The sequence below is a fragment of the Octodon degus genome, unplaced genomic scaffold, assembly GCF_000260255.1.
Source record: "Octodon degus isolate 3935 unplaced genomic scaffold, OctDeg1.0 scaffold00008, whole genome shotgun sequence".
In the NCBI taxonomy this organism is placed as follows: domain Eukaryota; kingdom Metazoa; phylum Chordata; class Mammalia; order Rodentia; family Octodontidae; genus Octodon; species Octodon degus.
Window position 1 is genome coordinate 4,834,551 of NW_004524584.1, and position 19,250 is coordinate 4,853,800.

Consider the following 19,250-nt stretch of genomic DNA (forward strand, 5'->3'; position numbering starts at 1 on the left):
TAATCCTAGCACCACACTACCAACCAGTCACATGCTCTAGATTCAGAAGGTTTGTGTGTGGTTTTTTGTTTTTTGTTGTTTGGGGTTTGGTTTGGTTTGGTTTGGTTTGGTTTTTTTGGTTTGTTTTGTTTTTTTTTTTTTTTTTTGCGGAACCGGGGATTGAACTCAGGTCCTTGCTCTTGCCAGGCCAAGTGCTTATTTCACTGAGCTATCTCCCCAGCCCCATTTGATCCAATTTTAATTGTTTATATTTTTAATACATTGAAAAATTATAATTTTTGTTCATCTAATTTTTGAAGAATACAAAGAATGCTTGTTAGCTACCTGATTTTCGTACTTTTTAAAAATGATGACACTTGGACTGGCCAGGTTGTTCAGCAAACGGACCAAAGTTCGATCCCCAGCATGTTGTGCTGGCCCTGCCCCTGGGGTGGGCAGAGATGGTGATTGAGACTGAACATGGTGGCAAGCTCCTGTAATCCCAGCACTTGGGAGGCTGAAAACAGGAGGATCACTATGAGTCTGATCTGTGTAGTGAGACCCTTATAGACCCTATGCTAAATATAAAAATAAATAAGACTCTAGGGCCAGCGAGATAGCTCAGTGGACTAAGTGCTTGCTTAGGCACACATAGCTGGGCAGGCCATAGAGATGGGGTGTGGTGTTACATGCCTATAATCCCAGCACTAGGGAGGCTGAAAACAGGAGGATCACTAGAGTTCAAACTGTATTAGTAAGACCATGTACCAAATACATAGATTAAAAAACAAAACAAAATGATAACACTGAAAAAAGTATTTTTGGCAGTTTTATGGTTCCCATTCTTTTTTAACCCCAGAGTTTTATCTTTTTTTCTTCATGGCCATTGAAAATGCCATATTATCTTCCTTCCTAGAGCATCATTTTTCACCTTGGTATACAGTATTTGAAAAGTGATAGTGACCTTCAACCCTTACTCTAGAGTAGTTTAGAAATTTTTTTTTTCCCTCAAACACTGGTTTTCCTAGTATTCTAACAGAAAGTTGAAATCAGCAAGTTATGTGGTTGTCACAAATGCCAGATAGTAGGACTTTCCTAGATGTAGTACTATGTCAAGCCAGTGTCTGACTAATGGTCCTGTTCTGGGGGTGTTGGGGAATGAGATTTTTCCTCAGAATAAAGTAAAAGAGGCTGGGAATGTAGCTCAGTGATCCTTTGTTTCAATTTTTAATACCAAAAAAAAACCCTCAAAATTCTGATAGGAATATTGACACCCTGCCAGAGCTAAATTTTATTTAACCTCCATGCACAATCAGAAGGGTTGAATCATGCCATCAACTTCACAACTTAAACCCTCAGACTACATTGGTTAGTATAGAAGATATACCCAGCATGATGACATATGCCTGTAATTCCAGCACTGAGGAGGCTGAGGCAGCAGGATTGCTATGAGTTTGAGGCCAGCCTGAATACATAGTGAGTTAAAGATGAGCCTGGAATCACAGAGAGAGAGAGAGAGAGAGAGAGAGAGAGAGAGAGAGAGAGAGAGAGAGAGAGAGATCTAAAACTTGAAAGAGACATAATACTCAACCTATTAATAAAAATATTTATTTCATTTCCCCAAATAAGAATTATGCCATTAGGAAAAAGACTCACACCACATGAGAAGAGACTACTTTGAAAGAGGAAGATACTTTATAGAAATAAAAGCTTGATTTTAAAATTTCAGAAGGGTGGAAAATGAAACATGGATATAGCAAAGAAAAGATACAAATGTAAGAAACTGGCAAATGGGCCTCAAAATTTAGAACACAGCTTAAATAATATGACTGCAATTTAAGGCACATACATAAAAATACTCTTAAAATATGGAAGTGTCATTTTCAAATTAAAGACATACTGCTAATGATCTTTTTTTTTTTTTTTTTTTTGACAGAACCGAGGATTGAACTCAGGCCCTTGCACTTGCCAGGGAAGCGTTTAGTCCACTGAGCCATCTCCCCGGCCCTTCTGCTAATGATCTTAATAGAAAAATATGTTAGATAAAAACTCAAGGGAAAGTGCTCAAGAAAATATTGCATAACACACAATAAAATGCCAGGAATAAAGCCAAGCATGGTAGCATACACCTGTAATATTAGCACTCAGGACACTGAGGCAGCAAGATTGTGAGTTTAGAGGTAGCCTGGCCTACATAGAGAGTTCAAGGCTTGTTTAAACTCTATAATGAGGCTTTTTCTCAAAAAACAAAATGTCAGGAATATTTCCAGTATCAGTTGTTTTTGGAAGTTGAAATAAAGATATAAAACTAGCTATATTGCTGTTTATAGATACATCTTAGTCAAAACAGGTAGTTTACAAAAAGTCTTTTTCTGATGTCATAATTCTAATCTGGGGGAATTAAAATACGAGATACTGTCTTAGTTACATTTCTCTTGTTGCTGAGAGAAACCACCCGGCACACATAAGTTAAGGGAGAAAAAGTTTACTTAGCTCCCGATTTGTAGAGGTTTCATTCCAGAGTTGTCTGGCTTCGAGACACACTGGCACATGGCAGAGGGGCAATAAATAGTCTGTAGTGGCAGAAAACAGCAAGAGCAAGACTCTTTCTCTCCCTTATAATGGATGCAGGCTATCTGCCCATTGGGCAGGTATAGCACTTAACCCTTAATCCTAGCACCACACTACCAACCAGTCACATGCTCTAGATTCAGAAGGTTTGTGTGTGGTTTTTTGTTTTTTGTTGTTTGGGGTTTGGTTTGGTTTGGTTTGGTTTGGTTTTTTTGGTTTGTTTTGTTTTTTTTTTTTTTTTGCCTGGCTCGGGATGCATTAAGTGCAGGTCTGGTAAGGCATGAGGTTCTTTCTGGGGATTGAACCACAGTATCCTGAGGCTGAATGCCTTCACTTAAGCAGGCACTTAACTGAGCTAATGGGCAGGTCCCCATTAGAAAGACTCTTTCTCTCCCCTTTATTCCTGTGGTCACCGATGCGTGAATCCACATGCTTTAGATTCAAATACTTCCCAAAAAAAACTATGACTGCAAGAAACCTTCAGAGAATATTTAGACATAAACCATAACAGACACCTACAAAAAGAAAATGGTTCAGGAACAGTAAATTAAAAGATAAATCAAAATTATTAGTTTAAGTCACAGAAGGGGATTATAGGAGCTGGGATTATAGCTCAGCAGCCTGGCAAGCACAAGGTCCTGAGTTCCATCCCTAGTACCACAAAAATAAATAAATACATAAATGCAGAAGTCACAAAATATATAATTGTTCATATAAAAATCTATTCTGTGAACATACACACCTACACAGTCAAGTATAAAAACGCTTCAGCATGTTTATATAGTGGAAAAATACACATTACAGAATTTATATCTTAAATACACACAGCTTAATAATATTAAATACTTTCAGATTACTGATTAATCGTTACTGCCATTTATCTGCCGAAACTTTTCAAAATCGTTCCAAACTGTTCCCATTTAGCAGTTTTGAAACATTTTTCCCCTACTTCATTTTGCTGTTTGACAGCAAGTTGTATACCGCTTGTCCCTGTCAGTATATGAATGTTACTGATCATCCAAGACTGATTTCTCAAGAGAGTTGACTTTGAAGTTTGAAGATTCAATACCTTGCTGCAGGCCTTTGCTCATGTTCTTCTCAACCAAAAATGTTAGTATTATCTTCTCCCACTTGGATAGAACTCTTTGGGGGGAGGTGTTTGCTGAGGCATTTCTGCAGCAAGGATATTTAAAGTCCAGATGTAAGGTGAGAGAAGGCAGAGATTTAAATAAGCCATCAAACTATAATTAAAATTTTTCTAATGATGTCATTTAGGAGTGGAAAAGAAAAACAATTCAGGTGCCACATGTATTATAATGACTGTAGATAATCTAAAAAAGTAGCTTTTATAATTTTGAGCCCAAAACTCAAGAGAAAAAAAATATTTTCTGTCATAATACAAGCACATAGAACAGTTAAGGCTGGAATGTACCTCAGTGATACAATGGTTACCTACTACCGTATATGAGGCCTGAGATGGATTCCCCACTGTGCCAAAGGAAAAAAAAAGAAATATTTACCCTTTCTAGGTGCTGTGCACTGTTTTTTATTCAAGCCCAGGGGAAGGGACTGTTTGTTTGTCTGTGACAGGGTCTTGCTATGTACAATATTCCAGCCTGGCCTGGAGCTCGTAGAGATCTTCCCGAATTGGCTTCCCAAGTACTGGTGTCACATATGTACACCACCATACCCATCTTATCTGTTTTATTGTTTTGAAACTTTGGTCTCAATGCATTAAATTAGTTTTAACCATCCAAAAATAAATTATAATCCATAGTTAGTTCTCACTGATCTCAGGGGTGGTTTAGCTACATCTCATAAGCCTACAAAGAAAGATCTTGTGTACAAGTAAGTGGGCAGGATTTATGAATGGCAGAAACTTAAGTGTTACCAACACCTTTACTTACCTTTCCTGAAAAGTTTCTTTGGAATAAACCACAATGTCCAAGGTTTCATGACCAACAAGTAGTACAGAGATTGTGTTGTGTATGATGAGTAATTTAAGTGTTTTTGTTTGCTGTGGGAACATGGCATCCAGTGAAAATTGTGAAGAAAGCAATAACCAACAAAATGAAATGAGTTAAGCTTTGTATTGAATGAAGTGGAAATGAGAGTACAAAAGAGGAGAGAGTCAATAATGTGTATTTTTATGCCTCCACCAAATGAAGGTCATTTTAAAAAACCAACAGAAAAAATAGGGACAAGCAGGTATAGTAAAAGAGTGACCTAGATTTGCCCTAAAATTTTGGGAATTCTGCTAACTTGATGTGTTCTTGTTGGACTAAGATTCTAAATCTTGCTACCGGAAATGTTAGAGTTAATTGATTCTACATACTGTGTCCTGAATTATGTATATTATTCTCTAAATGATTCTTAGAGTCATTGAGTTCAGGCCATTTTAACTATGATGAAAATGGTTTATTAACTCAATATTAGTGGGATTTTTTTTTTTCATAAAACATTCTTTAGTCACACTGTTTGTTAATTTTAGTTACATGAACATGCAGCCTACTTGGTGGACAGCTTATGGGAGAGCTCTCAAGAACTGTTGAAAGACTGGGAATGTATGACAGAGTTGCTATTAGAAGAGCCTGTTCAAGGAGAGGAAGGTATAGTATTTTGACAAGTTGATTTATATGTTACTATGTTTCCATTGATGATCATACTGTACAGATATATAGCTCACTTCTTAAAAATAGATATATGCAAGTGTGCATTTTTTCTCAGAACTATTTTCTGTAACAAGCATGCCTCAGTTTACAACTTGATTTTATGTTAACTCTTCCATTATCCTGCCTAAGTGTTTTAAAGATCTGTAGCTGCTATGTGATATTTCAAGAGATCCTTATGATGGTTTGAGACCAAAAGAATTAAAAAATGCTCCTATAATCAGTGTACAGAGAAAGTACATCTTGAATCTTTTCACTGTATTAACATGTAAACTTGGATCAGATTTCAAACCACCTGATTTTCTTCTCTCCCTCTTGCTCTTCCCCCTCCGTTTCCCTCCTTCTTTTATTCCTCCCTCTGTGTGTGTGTGTGTGTGTGTGTGTGTGTGTGTGTGTGTGTAGTATTGAACCAAGGCCTTACATATACTAAACACATACTGTATCATTATGCTGTACCCTGGCTCCAGTGCATAGGATTTAGTATAGTGCAGCTATGTCATTTGTTTGGCCTTTTTGAAATCAGAAATAAGATCATTTATCTTGCTGTTCAAGAAATAGGAGGAAATAGCAGTTATAATTTCTGAAGTATGGTTTTTACATGTTATATAACATGCACCACATAATAGATTTATTTCATAAAGAAATTGTATTCTAAAGTATTTCATGAATGTTAGCTTCTTCATACCACAAATGCTTTTCCTTATATAACATCTGTCTTGGTTCTCAAAGTAGTTGATAATGGAACTTTTTAAAACAGACTCATAAAAAAAAAAAAATTAAAAAAATAATAAAAAAAACCAGACTCATTAATTTAATTCATTTATTAGTCCCAAAAAGTATATTCTTATACCAATACATTCATGTACCTGTGGCTCATAGTGTACTGAACATGAATTTACAATCAAAACAACAATAAATTAAGAATTTTGGGCTGGTCAAATAGCTAGCGGATTAAGGCACCTGCTTAGGCAGACGCAGGGCCAGGGGTTCAATCCCCGGCATGCCATGCCAGCCCCGCCCCCCCAAGATGAGGTGGCACTTGATACTGGGCATGGTAGCACATGCCTGTAATCATAGCTCTTGGGAGCCTGAGTCCGATCAGTGGAGTGAGACCCTGTAGACCCTGTACTGAATACAAAAAAAAAGTTAAGATTTTTAATATTGTCTCTACTTATGACTCAAAGTTCTTAATTTTTCTGATCCTTCTCTGTAATATAAATATTACTTTCATTTTATAACTTAGGTGGTTGTTGGTTTTTTTTGTTTTTGTTTTTGTTTTTTGTTTTTTTTTTTTTTGGTTGTTGTATTAAATAAGATAGTATACTATTGATGTTCTGATTTCCCCACCCTCTTGTGTGATGCAGCCCTTTAGAATAAGAGCAGAATGAACCATTCCCTGAACTCAAGTACCTAAACGGGTCTCAAATAGATTGTGAATCCATTCCCTGATGTTCATTTGTTCTTGTCTTCTCTTTTTGAAAAGGAATCTTACTATGTAGTTTAGGTTGTCACTGAATTCACTATGTAACGCTGCCTGGCCATTTTACTACAGTCTTCCTGCCTCAGCCTCCCAAGAGGCGGGATTACAGGCATGAGCTTTCGTGCCTGGCCTCAGTGTTCTTTCGAAGCAGCAATGTATATATCTATTTTGTATTTGACAAAATTTAATGACAGAATGAATAGTTATATATTATACCCAGATTTACTCCTGCAGCCAGGCTCAATATGCCTTTTCAAAACTTAACTCAAAATATTGGCCTCACAACTTCATTTGTTTCTTCCCAAGGTTTTCCCACTCTTTTTTCTTTCTTTTTTTTTTTAATGTATTTGTACAGGGTCTCACTACACAACTCAGACTCATAGTGATCCTTCTACTTTCAGCCTCCCCAGTGCTAGTGTATGTCACCACGCCTAGTCTGGGTGGCCAGCTCAGCATGCCCAAGGTCAGGGCCAGTGTGGCATGTGGTGCCAGGGATTGAACCTAGTCCTTGTGCTTGCCTAAGCATGTACTTAGTCCACTGAGCTATATATATATATTCTTTTTTCTCATTTTACTTAACATATTTTTCTACATTTATTGACCTCATACATCCTGTTTCTGAGTAACTGTAATATTTTTACTTTTAAAATTACTATTGCCCCTCGGGAAGTTGAAACAGGAAAATCTTCACAAGTTTGAGGCCAGCTTTACAACATGGTTACCTTAAAAAGAAAAACCAGTCACTACTAAGCAATCAACACTTCAAAAAGAGGCCCTCCCATGATATTGTGTCACATGTTCTATCCATTTTCTTTGCCTTTTTCTCAGCCATAAAATTAGCAAATTATCAGAATAAGTTAGAGCTTCTTCTGATTCCATGCCTTTTATCTCTCATATCTTAGAATGAAAGCAAAGCATGCAAATTACAGGAAGAAGCATGAAGGTCAAGATATGTAAATCAATGAATAAACATTACCAGGTCTTTCATTCATTCAAATGATATAGATAAATTTATTGTATTAAAATAATTGTGCATTATTAGCTGTTTCATTGTATTTACAATTTTGTTGACATTGAATTTCATTGACTTGTACTCAAGACATTCTTTTGATTTGGCTTGGATTTCATGATCTGATTTTAACTATAGAAGAGTGACTTATAACATGGGAACATTTTTTTAAAAGCCAGCTACAGTTTTAGGATATGATTCAATCTAAATGGAAAAGCCTTGGAAATTAGACATAGCAATTACAAAACTGTCTACCTAATAACTTCATTTTATTCTTCCATTTTTTTCTTGTGAGTCCTGTGTTACATCTCAGCTCTGGCATGGAATGGTATCCAATTAAATTTACTGTGCTGATAATACAGCAAAATATCACTAATAACTTATTTATTTTTTTAAACTACTTAGCATTTTTTGGGGAGGAGGGCTGGCTGGCTCAACCACCTTGAGGGACAGGGCTGGCACTGCATGTGGTGCCGGAGATCAAACCATGGTACCCTGCAGCTGCCTAAGCTTGCCTTAAGTAGGAGCTTTAGACTGCTGAGCTATCTTGCCAGCCAAAAATTAAGTTTTAGATGATTGAAGTATACAATTTCAATGGAGAAAAGTTGAGTTAAAAGTACAAGATGTAGTACTAAAATTTCATGAGCGGCACTTCATGAAATAGAACAACAACTTAAATCACAGTAGTCTTAAGGCTGTGTTGTAGTATTTTTAAGTGGCTGTTGTTTGTAATTGTATTAACAAGAATGTGTTTATTCTACAGAGAAATGCAAATTGGATAAAATTTTAGTGAAATGTGAAGGTGTTGGTTCTTTTAACAGGTTAGCTACCAGCTAACCAGTACAATTCATTTAAATTCTGAGTTTCAGCTTCTTGAACTATAATTTCAAGATCCTTTACCAGATTATGTTTTTTAGTCAGTTCTATGATTCACTAGATAATGTGCATACATAGTACAACTCTTAAAAACAAGAATTATGAGTTGATTTATGATTTTAAAATATTTATTGGCTATTTGTGTTTACCAAATATTATGCTAAATGCTAGGAATACAGTATTAAACTAGTCCCAATCACTTCCTCTGTGGAGCTCACATTCTCATGTAGAAGTCAACGGCAGATCAATAAAGTATTTCCAAGAGTTAGAAAGTGTCTATAATGAATAATAATAGAGATCCCTCTTTAGAGAGAATCTTGATGGAAAACCCTTCTGAGGAGTCCATATACAAGCCAAGAAACTGAAAGATAAAAGACTAACCCTGAGAATTGTTATGAAAGCTACCTGGATGATATAAGTAACAATTACTGAGTATCAGAAACATGGTTGAAGGGCCAGCCAGATAGCTCAGTAGATTAAAGCTCCTGCTTAGGCAGATGCAAGAGCCAGGGTTCAATCCTCAGCGTGCTGTGGTGGTGCACACCTTGTAATCCCAGCCCTTGGGAGGCTGAAAACAAGAGGATCATCATGAGTCCAATCTGTGTAGTGGGACCCTGTGGAACCTGTACTAAATACATTTTTTAAAAAAATGATTGATACCATGTTCTAGGAGCTATAGTAGCTAGAACATAGTAAAGCATTGCCATAGAGGCAGAGGTAAGATAATGTTCAATATTTTAGTTTGTAAGTAAATTTATCTAGTTTATTCTAAGTGTAACTGAAATGCCATTGATGGATTTTTATAGAAGTAATGTCCAATTCATATTTTAAGCAAAATACCTTTATAAATATGATTTGAAATCCACAGAAAGCTAAGAATCTAAATGTTGAATTTGAGGGCCAGCCAGATAGCTCAGTAGATTAAATCACCTGCAAGCAGGTACAGAGGCCAGGGGTTGATCCCCAGGCCTGCCTTGCCGGGCCTGCCCTCAGGGCACACTGAGATGGCAATTGAGACTGGGCATGGTGGCGCGCATCTGTAATCCCAGCTCTTGGGAGGCTGTGAACAGGCAGATCACTATGAGTCTGATCTAGTAGTGAGACCCAGAATACCCTGTAGACCCTTCCCTAAAATATAAAAATTTAAAAAGATAATAAACGTTGAATTTGTCTCATTGGGAAACAGTAATAAAGATGAAGAGAAAAAAATAGCATATAAAACTATAGCTGAATTAAATATTGTGGATTTTGAGCAAAAGCAAGAAAAGCAAGAAAGACTTAAGAGTACTAACTAGTAATAAAAGGAATAATTATACCTTTTTACAAGTATAGTAAAGAATGTGCTCAACAGGAGTATGGTTAATGATATATACTGTAGAACTATGGTGAATCATGTCATATAGTGCTTTCAGGAGCACACATGATTTAGTGATGATTTTTATCATTTGTGGCTTTAAAACACTTAGTGTAAGTGGTAATAAAGAGAGAAGCTAGACTTCAAGGTGGTAAGACTACACTAAAATGAACACTGAGAAAAAGGAGATAATGCTTATTTATCTATTTTTTTTTTTTTTTTCCAGTACTGGGGATTGAACTCAGGACCTTGTGCTTGCCAGGCAAGTGCTTAAACCACTGAGCTATATCCTCAGCCCTTCATAATGCTTAAAGAGGGATTCCAAGAGCTAGGATGTGATCTGAATAATTTTTAGTATGAGTAGCTACCTGTTTGTGTTAATCATTGCTGGGTTTTGTCTGTGGCATAGGCTTCTTTATTTCATTATCACATAACTTTGCTACTGTCTCCCAAAAATGATTTGAATTAAATTAAGCTGTTTTTTATTTTACCCCATTTCCTCATTCAGTAAACATTGAAAGTGGATGATGTCAGAGTTCAAAGTACAGTTATAAATTATGGCATTGGTAACTGTATAAAACTGAGTTACATATAAATACAACTATAAGCATACTATATAGAAATTTTGTGTTTTTTTAAATAACTTTATTGAGAAACAAATAGCAATGAAACAGTTTCACAACCGATTACTACCACCTTTTCGATAAATACATTGCATATTTTTGTCTTAGTGGTTATTCATTGTACAAGATGCTGACATTATATCCTGTCTCAAACACTACTAGGATAAACTTCTCTATTCATTGAATTAAGAGAATGGAGCTGTATATCTATCCTAACATTTTGAGTATACAGATACAAAATGGTCATTCATTTCTATTGCACTTTTTTGGTTAGTTTTGTCAGAGAAGGACATTCCATTGTCGTTTACTGTAGGTGCATGAATTCAGCAAAATCTCCCAATATAGTCCAGTAGTCCATAATACTAGTGGGTTTTCTGTAGGACTGGCAATGTCAGTTTACTTGAGCCTTTTACCACTCAGCACATTAATATGGCTTTACTTTTATACTTCATTTATATACTTTTCTGCTGGATGGTTAAGACCAAGATATAGCAAGACCTACATAATAAATATAACTTTTGTATCTGATAAAGTCAGTCAAATCTCAGGATTTCTCCTGAAACCCTGTACCACAATTTGTAGATCCTTTGTCAGTCGTGTGGATGAGCCATGTGGATGAGTCACAGCCATTGCTTGACCAATTTGCTCTCTGTGAAAGCCTGAGAGAATGTTTTCACTCCATGTGACTCTCCTTAGGCACACTCTGCATCATCGTTCATTTTCCTCTGTGGTCCCATAATCCCCTTGATCAGAAAATTTGGAGTACAACTGAGTTACATGACATTATAGTATGTCCTGAGTCTTCACTGACCTTGAAAGGCTAGAGCCAAAATGTTGGCTGTCCTTGCAGCCCTTCTTTTTCTCTAATTTTGGTCTGCAAACTTAGGTTGTTAACCCTCCAGAACACAAGCTTGTTATTACCATACAACCTAGTCTGTCAAGCTTAAACTCACTATCTATCTGAATATCAAAAATCTTAGGGATAACATGGAACAGGTATTGTCCATCAAATATTGATTTGTTAAACTTTGAGTCCCTCCAGAATATGAAGACAAAAGATGAAAAGGATAAAATTTTAAAAAATAACAATAAGCATTTACATCTTTTTACACAGAAATTTAGAAATCTAATAGAACACAGCCTTGTAGCAAGATAGTCCTGTGACATTTTTGGGTTTTGTCTCTTGTTTTCATTTATTACCCTTTTTTTTTTTTTAAAACAAACATTTACTCGAGAGACAATATGGCAGTAACTGGTATGTCATGACAAGCAGTACGTAATTAGAAGACCAGAATGACAGGCATTCCAAACATGACCCTACCATTACACATTGCTATCTTCAGTGCAGTTGCTCAGTTTACATGTATCAGCATATATAGTTAGTCAGGGTGAGATTCCCACCAAGTCACTGCTTGCTTCAACAATGTGCTGATAGTTCTTGGGATCATTGCCTTACCCATCTTGTACATACAAATGTATGGCTTTCCCCGTCATGTTTCCTAGATGTTCTTCTTGTCCTCTTTTTGTTGTCTAATCCTCCCCAAGTTCTCGCTTGCCTTTTAATTGTTTTATACCTTTCTATCTGTGTTTCTTCTTTTGAGTTCTTATACTAGAGAGACTGTACGATAATTACACATGTAGGTTTGGTCTGTTTCACTTGGGAGTATATCTTCAAGTGCCATCCACTTAAATATGAAGGCTTCTTTATACCTGAGTATTACTCCAGTGTATAAAAATAACACATCTTTTTCATCCATTCCCCAGGTGATGGGCATCTAGGTTGTTTCCAAGACTTGGCTATCACAGATTCTGCTGCTATAAACATAGGTACACATATATTACTATGATATGACATTTCAGTTCCTCTGAGAAAATTCTCAGTAGGGGAATAGCTGGTTTGAATAGGATTTCCAGTCCTAGTTTTAAGGAGTGTCCACACTGATTTCCATTAGAAATTTTGTTTTGATTTGGGTGTTTTGGTTGGCTTTTTGAGACAGGGTCTCACAATGTAGTCAAGCTGACTTTGAACTCATTGTGTAATCCAGATTGGCCTTGAAATTATGGCAGTTCACTTTAAGAGCTGAGATTATAAGCATGTGCCATCATGTGCAGCAACATACGAATATTTCTCTTCATTCATTTAGCTCATGAACAGCTTTTTATTTACTATATTCAAAGCCAAATGAGGGAAATTGTGTAATTCTAAAAGGGAAAGATAAAATCAGTGAAGGGAAGAAGGTTTTTCTGTGGTATTAGACATTGGAATGTGAGAACATAGAGGGAAGAGCTAAATATGTTCCTTTTCCTAACAGTGAAAATGTTAAAAACAAAAAATGATTGAATTAAAACCAACATATTTAGAAATCCATAATTTTTATAAAGGACATTTACCATTTCGTTGTTTTTGTCACAGATTACTTTACAGTCTTTGTTTTTTTAATATATTTTATTGTAGGGTATCACTACACAACTCAGAGTCATAGTGATCCTCCTGCTTTCAGCCTCCCGAGTGCTAGGATTATAGGCATGCACCACTACACCTGGACACTGATCGGGTCAGTCTGCCCTGAGGGCAAGGCTGGCATGCCATGTGGTGCCAGGGATTGAACTGCCATCCCTGTGCTTGCCTAAGCAGGCACTTTAGTCCATTGAGCTATCTTGCTGCTACCCTCTTACCCCTGGTTATTTTAGAATAATGTAAACTTAAATTTTCATAGATAATTGTGTTCTTTTAATTTATATCTATCTCTCTTTTCATGATTTCTACATCCGTTAGTCCTACATCTGTATTTTGATAGGAACATAGGTTGTAAGGATATGAATGAATTGAAAATACGCAGTTTATGTGTGTTATTACAAAGAAAAGAATGTTTTATTGCAGTTGAGTGTGGTGGTACACACCTATAATCCCAGCACTCAAGAGGCTGAGCCAAGAAGATCTTTGCAACTTTGTGGCTAGCCTGGGACTTGAAAATGAGTTCAAGGCCAGTTTGAACTACATAATGAGACTACCTCAAAGAGAGAGGAAAAAAAAAGAATGTTTTGGTAAATGATATAAAGTCTCAAAATTAAAACTTAGGTCTTATATGAAAAGGTTATAAAAATGTGAATTCTTTCTAATGTAATATATCTTTTTTTATAGTGCTAATCATAATTCCAGGGGATTTGAGAGTTCTTGGACAAAGGTTAGAACAAGGACTGTGTAAAAAGATATTAAAGTTTATATACAGTTTTAAGCATGAAAGTATTGCATGGTGCTTAAGAGGATTCATATATGGTTCTACTACCCGAGCATTCTGAAAAGTTTTTAATCTTTCCATCGGTCATTTTCTCCATATGTAACATGAATATATTAGTTCCTCTGTCTTAGGGTGTTTGTGATTAGAACAAAATTAGTGATAACTAAACCACTTTGCTATTAGCATTATAGAAATTACTAGTTTTTTAAAAAGACTTAATAGGGAAGGATTTTGTTTCAAGTTAAGTTTACATAAGTAACTACATAAGTTACGTAAGTTAATGAAGTAACATGATTGTATTTTAACAAATTATGTCATGTATAATCAAAATAGTAAGGCACTTTTACAACAAAAATCAAGACTAGAATAAAGATCTAAATGTATAAGCCTAACTCCTCAAACTCTTCAGTGAAATTAAAAAGGAAGCAATCCTCCCAAAATCGTTCTTGGAGGCAAGTATTATACTGATACCCAAACCAGGGAAAGATGCAAATAATAAAGAGAACTACAGACCAATCTCCCTCATGAACATAGATACAAAAATCCTCAGTAAATCCTAGCACATAGAATACAGCAAATCATCCAGAAGATTATACACCATGACAAGGTAGGATTCATCCAGGGATACAAGGATGGTTCAATATACGCAAATCTATAAATGTAACACACTATATCAATAGAGCGAAAACTAAAACCTACATGATCATCTCCATTGATGCAGAAAAGGCTTTTGACAAAGTCCCAACATTCATTCACGTTCAAAGTCCTACAGAAAATCGGAATAGATGGCCTCTACTTCAATATGATAAAAGCCATCTGTGACAACCCAATGGCTAATACAATTCTAAATGGGGAAATACTGAAATCTTTTACTCTCAGATCTGGTACAAGACAAGGATGTCCTATGTCACCCCTGCTATTCAATGTAGTTCTGGGATCATTAGCTACAACCATAAGACAAGAGAGAGAAATAAAAGGAATAAGAATTGGTAAAGAAGAAGTTCAATTATCATTATTTACAGATGACATGATACTTTACTTGGAAGACCAAAAAACTCCACCAAGAAACTACTAGAATTGATAGACAAATTCAGTAGCATAGCAAGATACAAAGTCAGTACCCACAATTCAGTAGCATTCCTCTACACAGATGACAAACACAGAGGGAAATTAGAGAAACAGTACCTTTCACAATAGCGGAAAATGAAATAGCTTGGAATTCATCTAACTAAAGAAGTCAAAGATCTTTTCAAGGAAAATTACATTACTCTGAAAAAAGAGATCGTGGAGGATTTCAGAAAATGGAAAGATACTCCTTACTCCAGGATAGAAAGTACCAACGTTGTGAAGGTGGCCATACTCCCAAAATTGCTGTACAGATTTAATGCAATCCCTATCAAACTGCTACCAACATACCTCACAGACATAGAGAAATGGTTCCTAAAGTTTATTTGGAACCAGAAAAGACTTAGAATAGCAAAGACAATCCTAGGTAACAAAGACAAGGCAAGAGGCATTGCCATTCCTGACTTGAAATTATACTACAAAGCTACTATGATAAAATCAGCATAGTACTGGCAATGAAATAGGCCTGAGGATTGATGGAATAGATTAGATGATGCAGAAACCTCTACAAACACACTGAGCCACCTGATCTTCAACAAAGGGACCAAATACGCTTAGAAAGATAGCCTCTTTAACAAATGATGCTGGAAAAACTTGCTCTCTACATGCTGAAAACTAAAACTTGACCCAGGTTTGTCACCATGCACTAAGCTAAAGTCAAAATGGATTAAAGATCTAAACATCAAGACAATCTCCTGGAAGAGAAAGTAGGAGGAACTCTCGATGACATAGGGGTAGGCAAAGGGTTCATGAACAAAAATCAAATTGCACAGGTAACACTTGAAAGAATTAACAACTGGGACCTGCTCTTACTGAGAAGTTTTTGCACATCAAAAGAAATTACCAACAAAGAGAAAAGACAACCCACAAATTTGGAGAAAATCTTAACTAAGAAGCACTCAGACAAAGATCTGCTCTCTAAAATTTATGAGGAACTAAAAAACAGCACCTGAAAATTTACAGACCCAATCCAGAAATAGGCATCTGAGATGAACACACACTTCTCAGAGGATGAAATTAAAGAAGTGAATAAATATATGAAAAAATGTTGCATATCACTAGCCATCCATGAAATGCAAATTAAAACAAAACTGAGATACCATCTCACCCCAGAATGAATGGCTATCATAAATCAACCAACAACAAATGTTGGAGAGGTTATGAGGACAAAGGAACCCTGCTCCACTGTTGGCGGGAATGTAGACTGGTGCAACCATTATGGAAATCAGTGTGGAGACCCCTTAAAAAACTAGGACTGGAAATCCCATTCAAACCAGCTATCCCCCCTACTGGGAATTTTCCCAGAAGTGAAAACGTCATATCATAGTGATATATGTGTACCTATATTTTTTTAAAAATTTTTTTACGTTTTTTTATTTTTATTTTAGTGTGTGTGTGTGTGTGTGTGTGTGTGGCCAGCTCAGCCCACCAGGGGGCGGGGCTGGCTGGCATGTGGTGCTGGGGGATTGACCGTGGTCTCTGTGGTTTGCTAAGCTTGTTCCAAGTAGGTGCTTTAGACCACTGAGCCATCTCGCCAGCCCCATGTGTACCTATATTTATAGCCACACAATTTGTGGTAGCGAAATCTTGGAAGCAACGTAGATGCCCAACACCTGAAGAATACATGAAAAAGATGTGTTATTTTTATACAATGGAGTGTTACTCAGCTATAAAGAATGATAAGTTCAAAGCCTTCATATTTAAGTGGATGCCATTTGAATGTATACTCATAAGCAAAATAAACCAAACCCACATTTGTAATTATCATACAGTCTTCCTAGTATAAGAACTCAAAAGAAATACAGATAGAAAGGTATAACACAATTAAAAGGAAAATGAGAATTTGGGAATTAGACAACGAAAAGAACAGCTAGAAAACATGACATGTACAAGATGGGTAAGGCAATGATCCCAAAACCTATCAGCACATTGTTGAAACAAGCAGTGACTTGGTGAGATTCTCACCCTAACTAGATATGCTGATACATGTGAACTGAGTGACTGCACTGAATATAGCAATGTGTAATAGTGGGGTCATGCTTCAAATGCCTGTCATTCTGGTCGTCTAAATACATACTACTTGTCATTACATACCAATTATGGCCAGACTGTATCTCAAGTAAATGTTAATTTTTTTTATTTAAGAAAAGGGTAATAAATGAAAAAAAGAAACAAGAAAAATGTCACAGGATTGTCGTGTTACAATGATGTATATGGTTAGATTTCTAAATTTCTGTTAAAAATTTGTAACTGTTTATTCATATTTTTCAATTTTTTTAATTTTTTAAATTCTTTTCCATATTCTTAGCAACTTAAAGCTTAACATATAATACTTGATAGAAAATATCTGTTCCATGTTATGCCTAAGATGTTTGATATTCAGACAGTGAGGTTAAACACAACTGCATATGTTGTAGGGTAATAATAAGCTTCTCTTCTGGAGGGTTAACAACCTAAGTTTGCAGACCAAAAATTAGAGAAAAAGAAGGACTGCAAGGACAGCCAACATTTTGGCCCTAGCCTTTCAGGTCAGTGAGGACTCAGGACATAGAAGAACCTATACTGTAACATCATGTACCTTAGTTGTGCCCCAGATTTTCTGATCAAGGAGATTATGGGGTCAAAGAGGAAAGTGTTCAGTGATGTAGAATGTGCCTAAGGAAAGTCACATGGAGAGAAAACATTCTCTCAGGCTTTCACAGAGAGTAAATTGGCCAAGCAATGGCCATGACTCATCCTCATGGCTGACGCTGACAAAGGATCTACAAAATGTGGTACAGAGTCTCAGGATAAATCCTGAGGAGATGTGACTGACATTGTCAGATACAAAAGTTACATTTCATGTTATATAGGTCTTGCTTTATCTTGGTCTTAACCATCCAGGGGAAAATTGTGGAAACGAGTAGGAGAAGTGAAGGCATGTTAATATGCAGAGCCACAGAAAGCTCAAGTCAGCCAATTCAGACATTGCCAGTCCTTTGGATAACCCACTACTATTGAGGCCTATTGTAGTATATTGGAACATTTTGCTGAACTCATGCACCTACAATATTTGGCTGACAATGGAATACCCATCTCTGACAAAACTAAACAAAAAAGGAGATATAAATGAACAATTTTGTATCCATATATACAGAATAGTTAGAATAGATATATTGCTACTTTCTCTTAATTCAATAAGAACAAAGATTTGTCCTAATAGTGTTTGGACAGGATATCGTGTTTGCTTCTTCTGGTATGAATGACTACTACAAAGACAGCAATGTGCAATGTATTAATTGTTGTAACTCTCCTACCAACCTGTTTTGAAGCTGTCACATTGCAATTTTTTTCTCAATAAAATTAATTTTAAAAATTATAAATGTATAAGCCTAAAACATGCTTTTAAATTGGCATTTAAATTTAATAGGGAAATGTGTTTATTTAATAGTGGTAGAGAAATATTTGACTCTTTGGTGAGAGTAAACAGGCCCATCCTGTTACCAGCATGAATAAATGCAAACAATCTAAAGATATAAAAGTAAATGAGCAATGAGAATGAAGGGATAAAAGATGAGAGCAAGAAAGAAAGCTGGGGAGAACTAAAAATGAAAACTATTATCTATTTTGTAGAAGGGAGAAATCCTTGAAGCTATTGCAAGAAACTAAGAAGCCAAAACAAAAAGAGACAGATGTGATTTTTGTAGAATAGTTTGAAGACGGAATAAAATTTCAGACTACACACAACAGAGGGGGAAAATACTTGTATTATTCAAAAGACAAAAGTTTCTTGCTGGGTGTGATAGTCCGTATCTGTAATCTCAGGTCTTAGGCTGATGCAGGACAATCCCAAATTCTTGACCAGGCTAGACTATGTATTAGTTCCTTGTCTCAAAAAAAAAGGTCAAATATTATATTACTACCCTAACACAAAAGTGTTCTCATAAATGGATAAGAAAAATGAAAATTTTAGGTAAAGAACAAACAAAAATCAAAAGACATGTGTACATCCATAGTCTGTCTCTACTATACTCAGGAAGTTAAGGTAGGATGACAGTTGAGCCCTTGATTTTGAGACCACCCTAGGGAAGACAAAGAGATAACATGTCCAAAAGAAAATTTTTAGAAATAAAAGTATACATCTCTAGTTAGTAGATAAAAATGGAGCAGAATCATGCTAAAGTATTATTTACAGCTATGGGCTGGCAAAAATTTATCATTGAGTGCTGACAGTAATAAAAGAATCAAACACTTGTAACGTTGCAGTTGAAAGTATAAATTTCATTAAATAGTTGGGTGTGGTGATCAACGTCTGTAATCACAGCACTTGGGAAACTAAAGTAAGA

The 19,250-nt window shown here is 36.0% G+C and overlaps 1 protein-coding gene across 2 annotated transcripts in view; it reads left to right on the top strand.

Annotated features, from left to right (window-relative positions):
- The window catches only part of Stag1 (stromal antigen 1), a 462,283-nt gene that overhangs the window by 352,245 nt on the left and 90,788 nt on the right, over positions 1-19,250 (top strand). For both annotated transcript variants that reach the window (XM_004624996.2, XM_023705036.1), the window contains exon 15: positions 5,042-5,159. In XM_004624996.2, the coding sequence (XP_004625053.1) occupies positions 5,042-5,159 (118 nt within the window). The remainder of the gene's footprint in view (positions 1-5,041; positions 5,160-19,250) is intronic.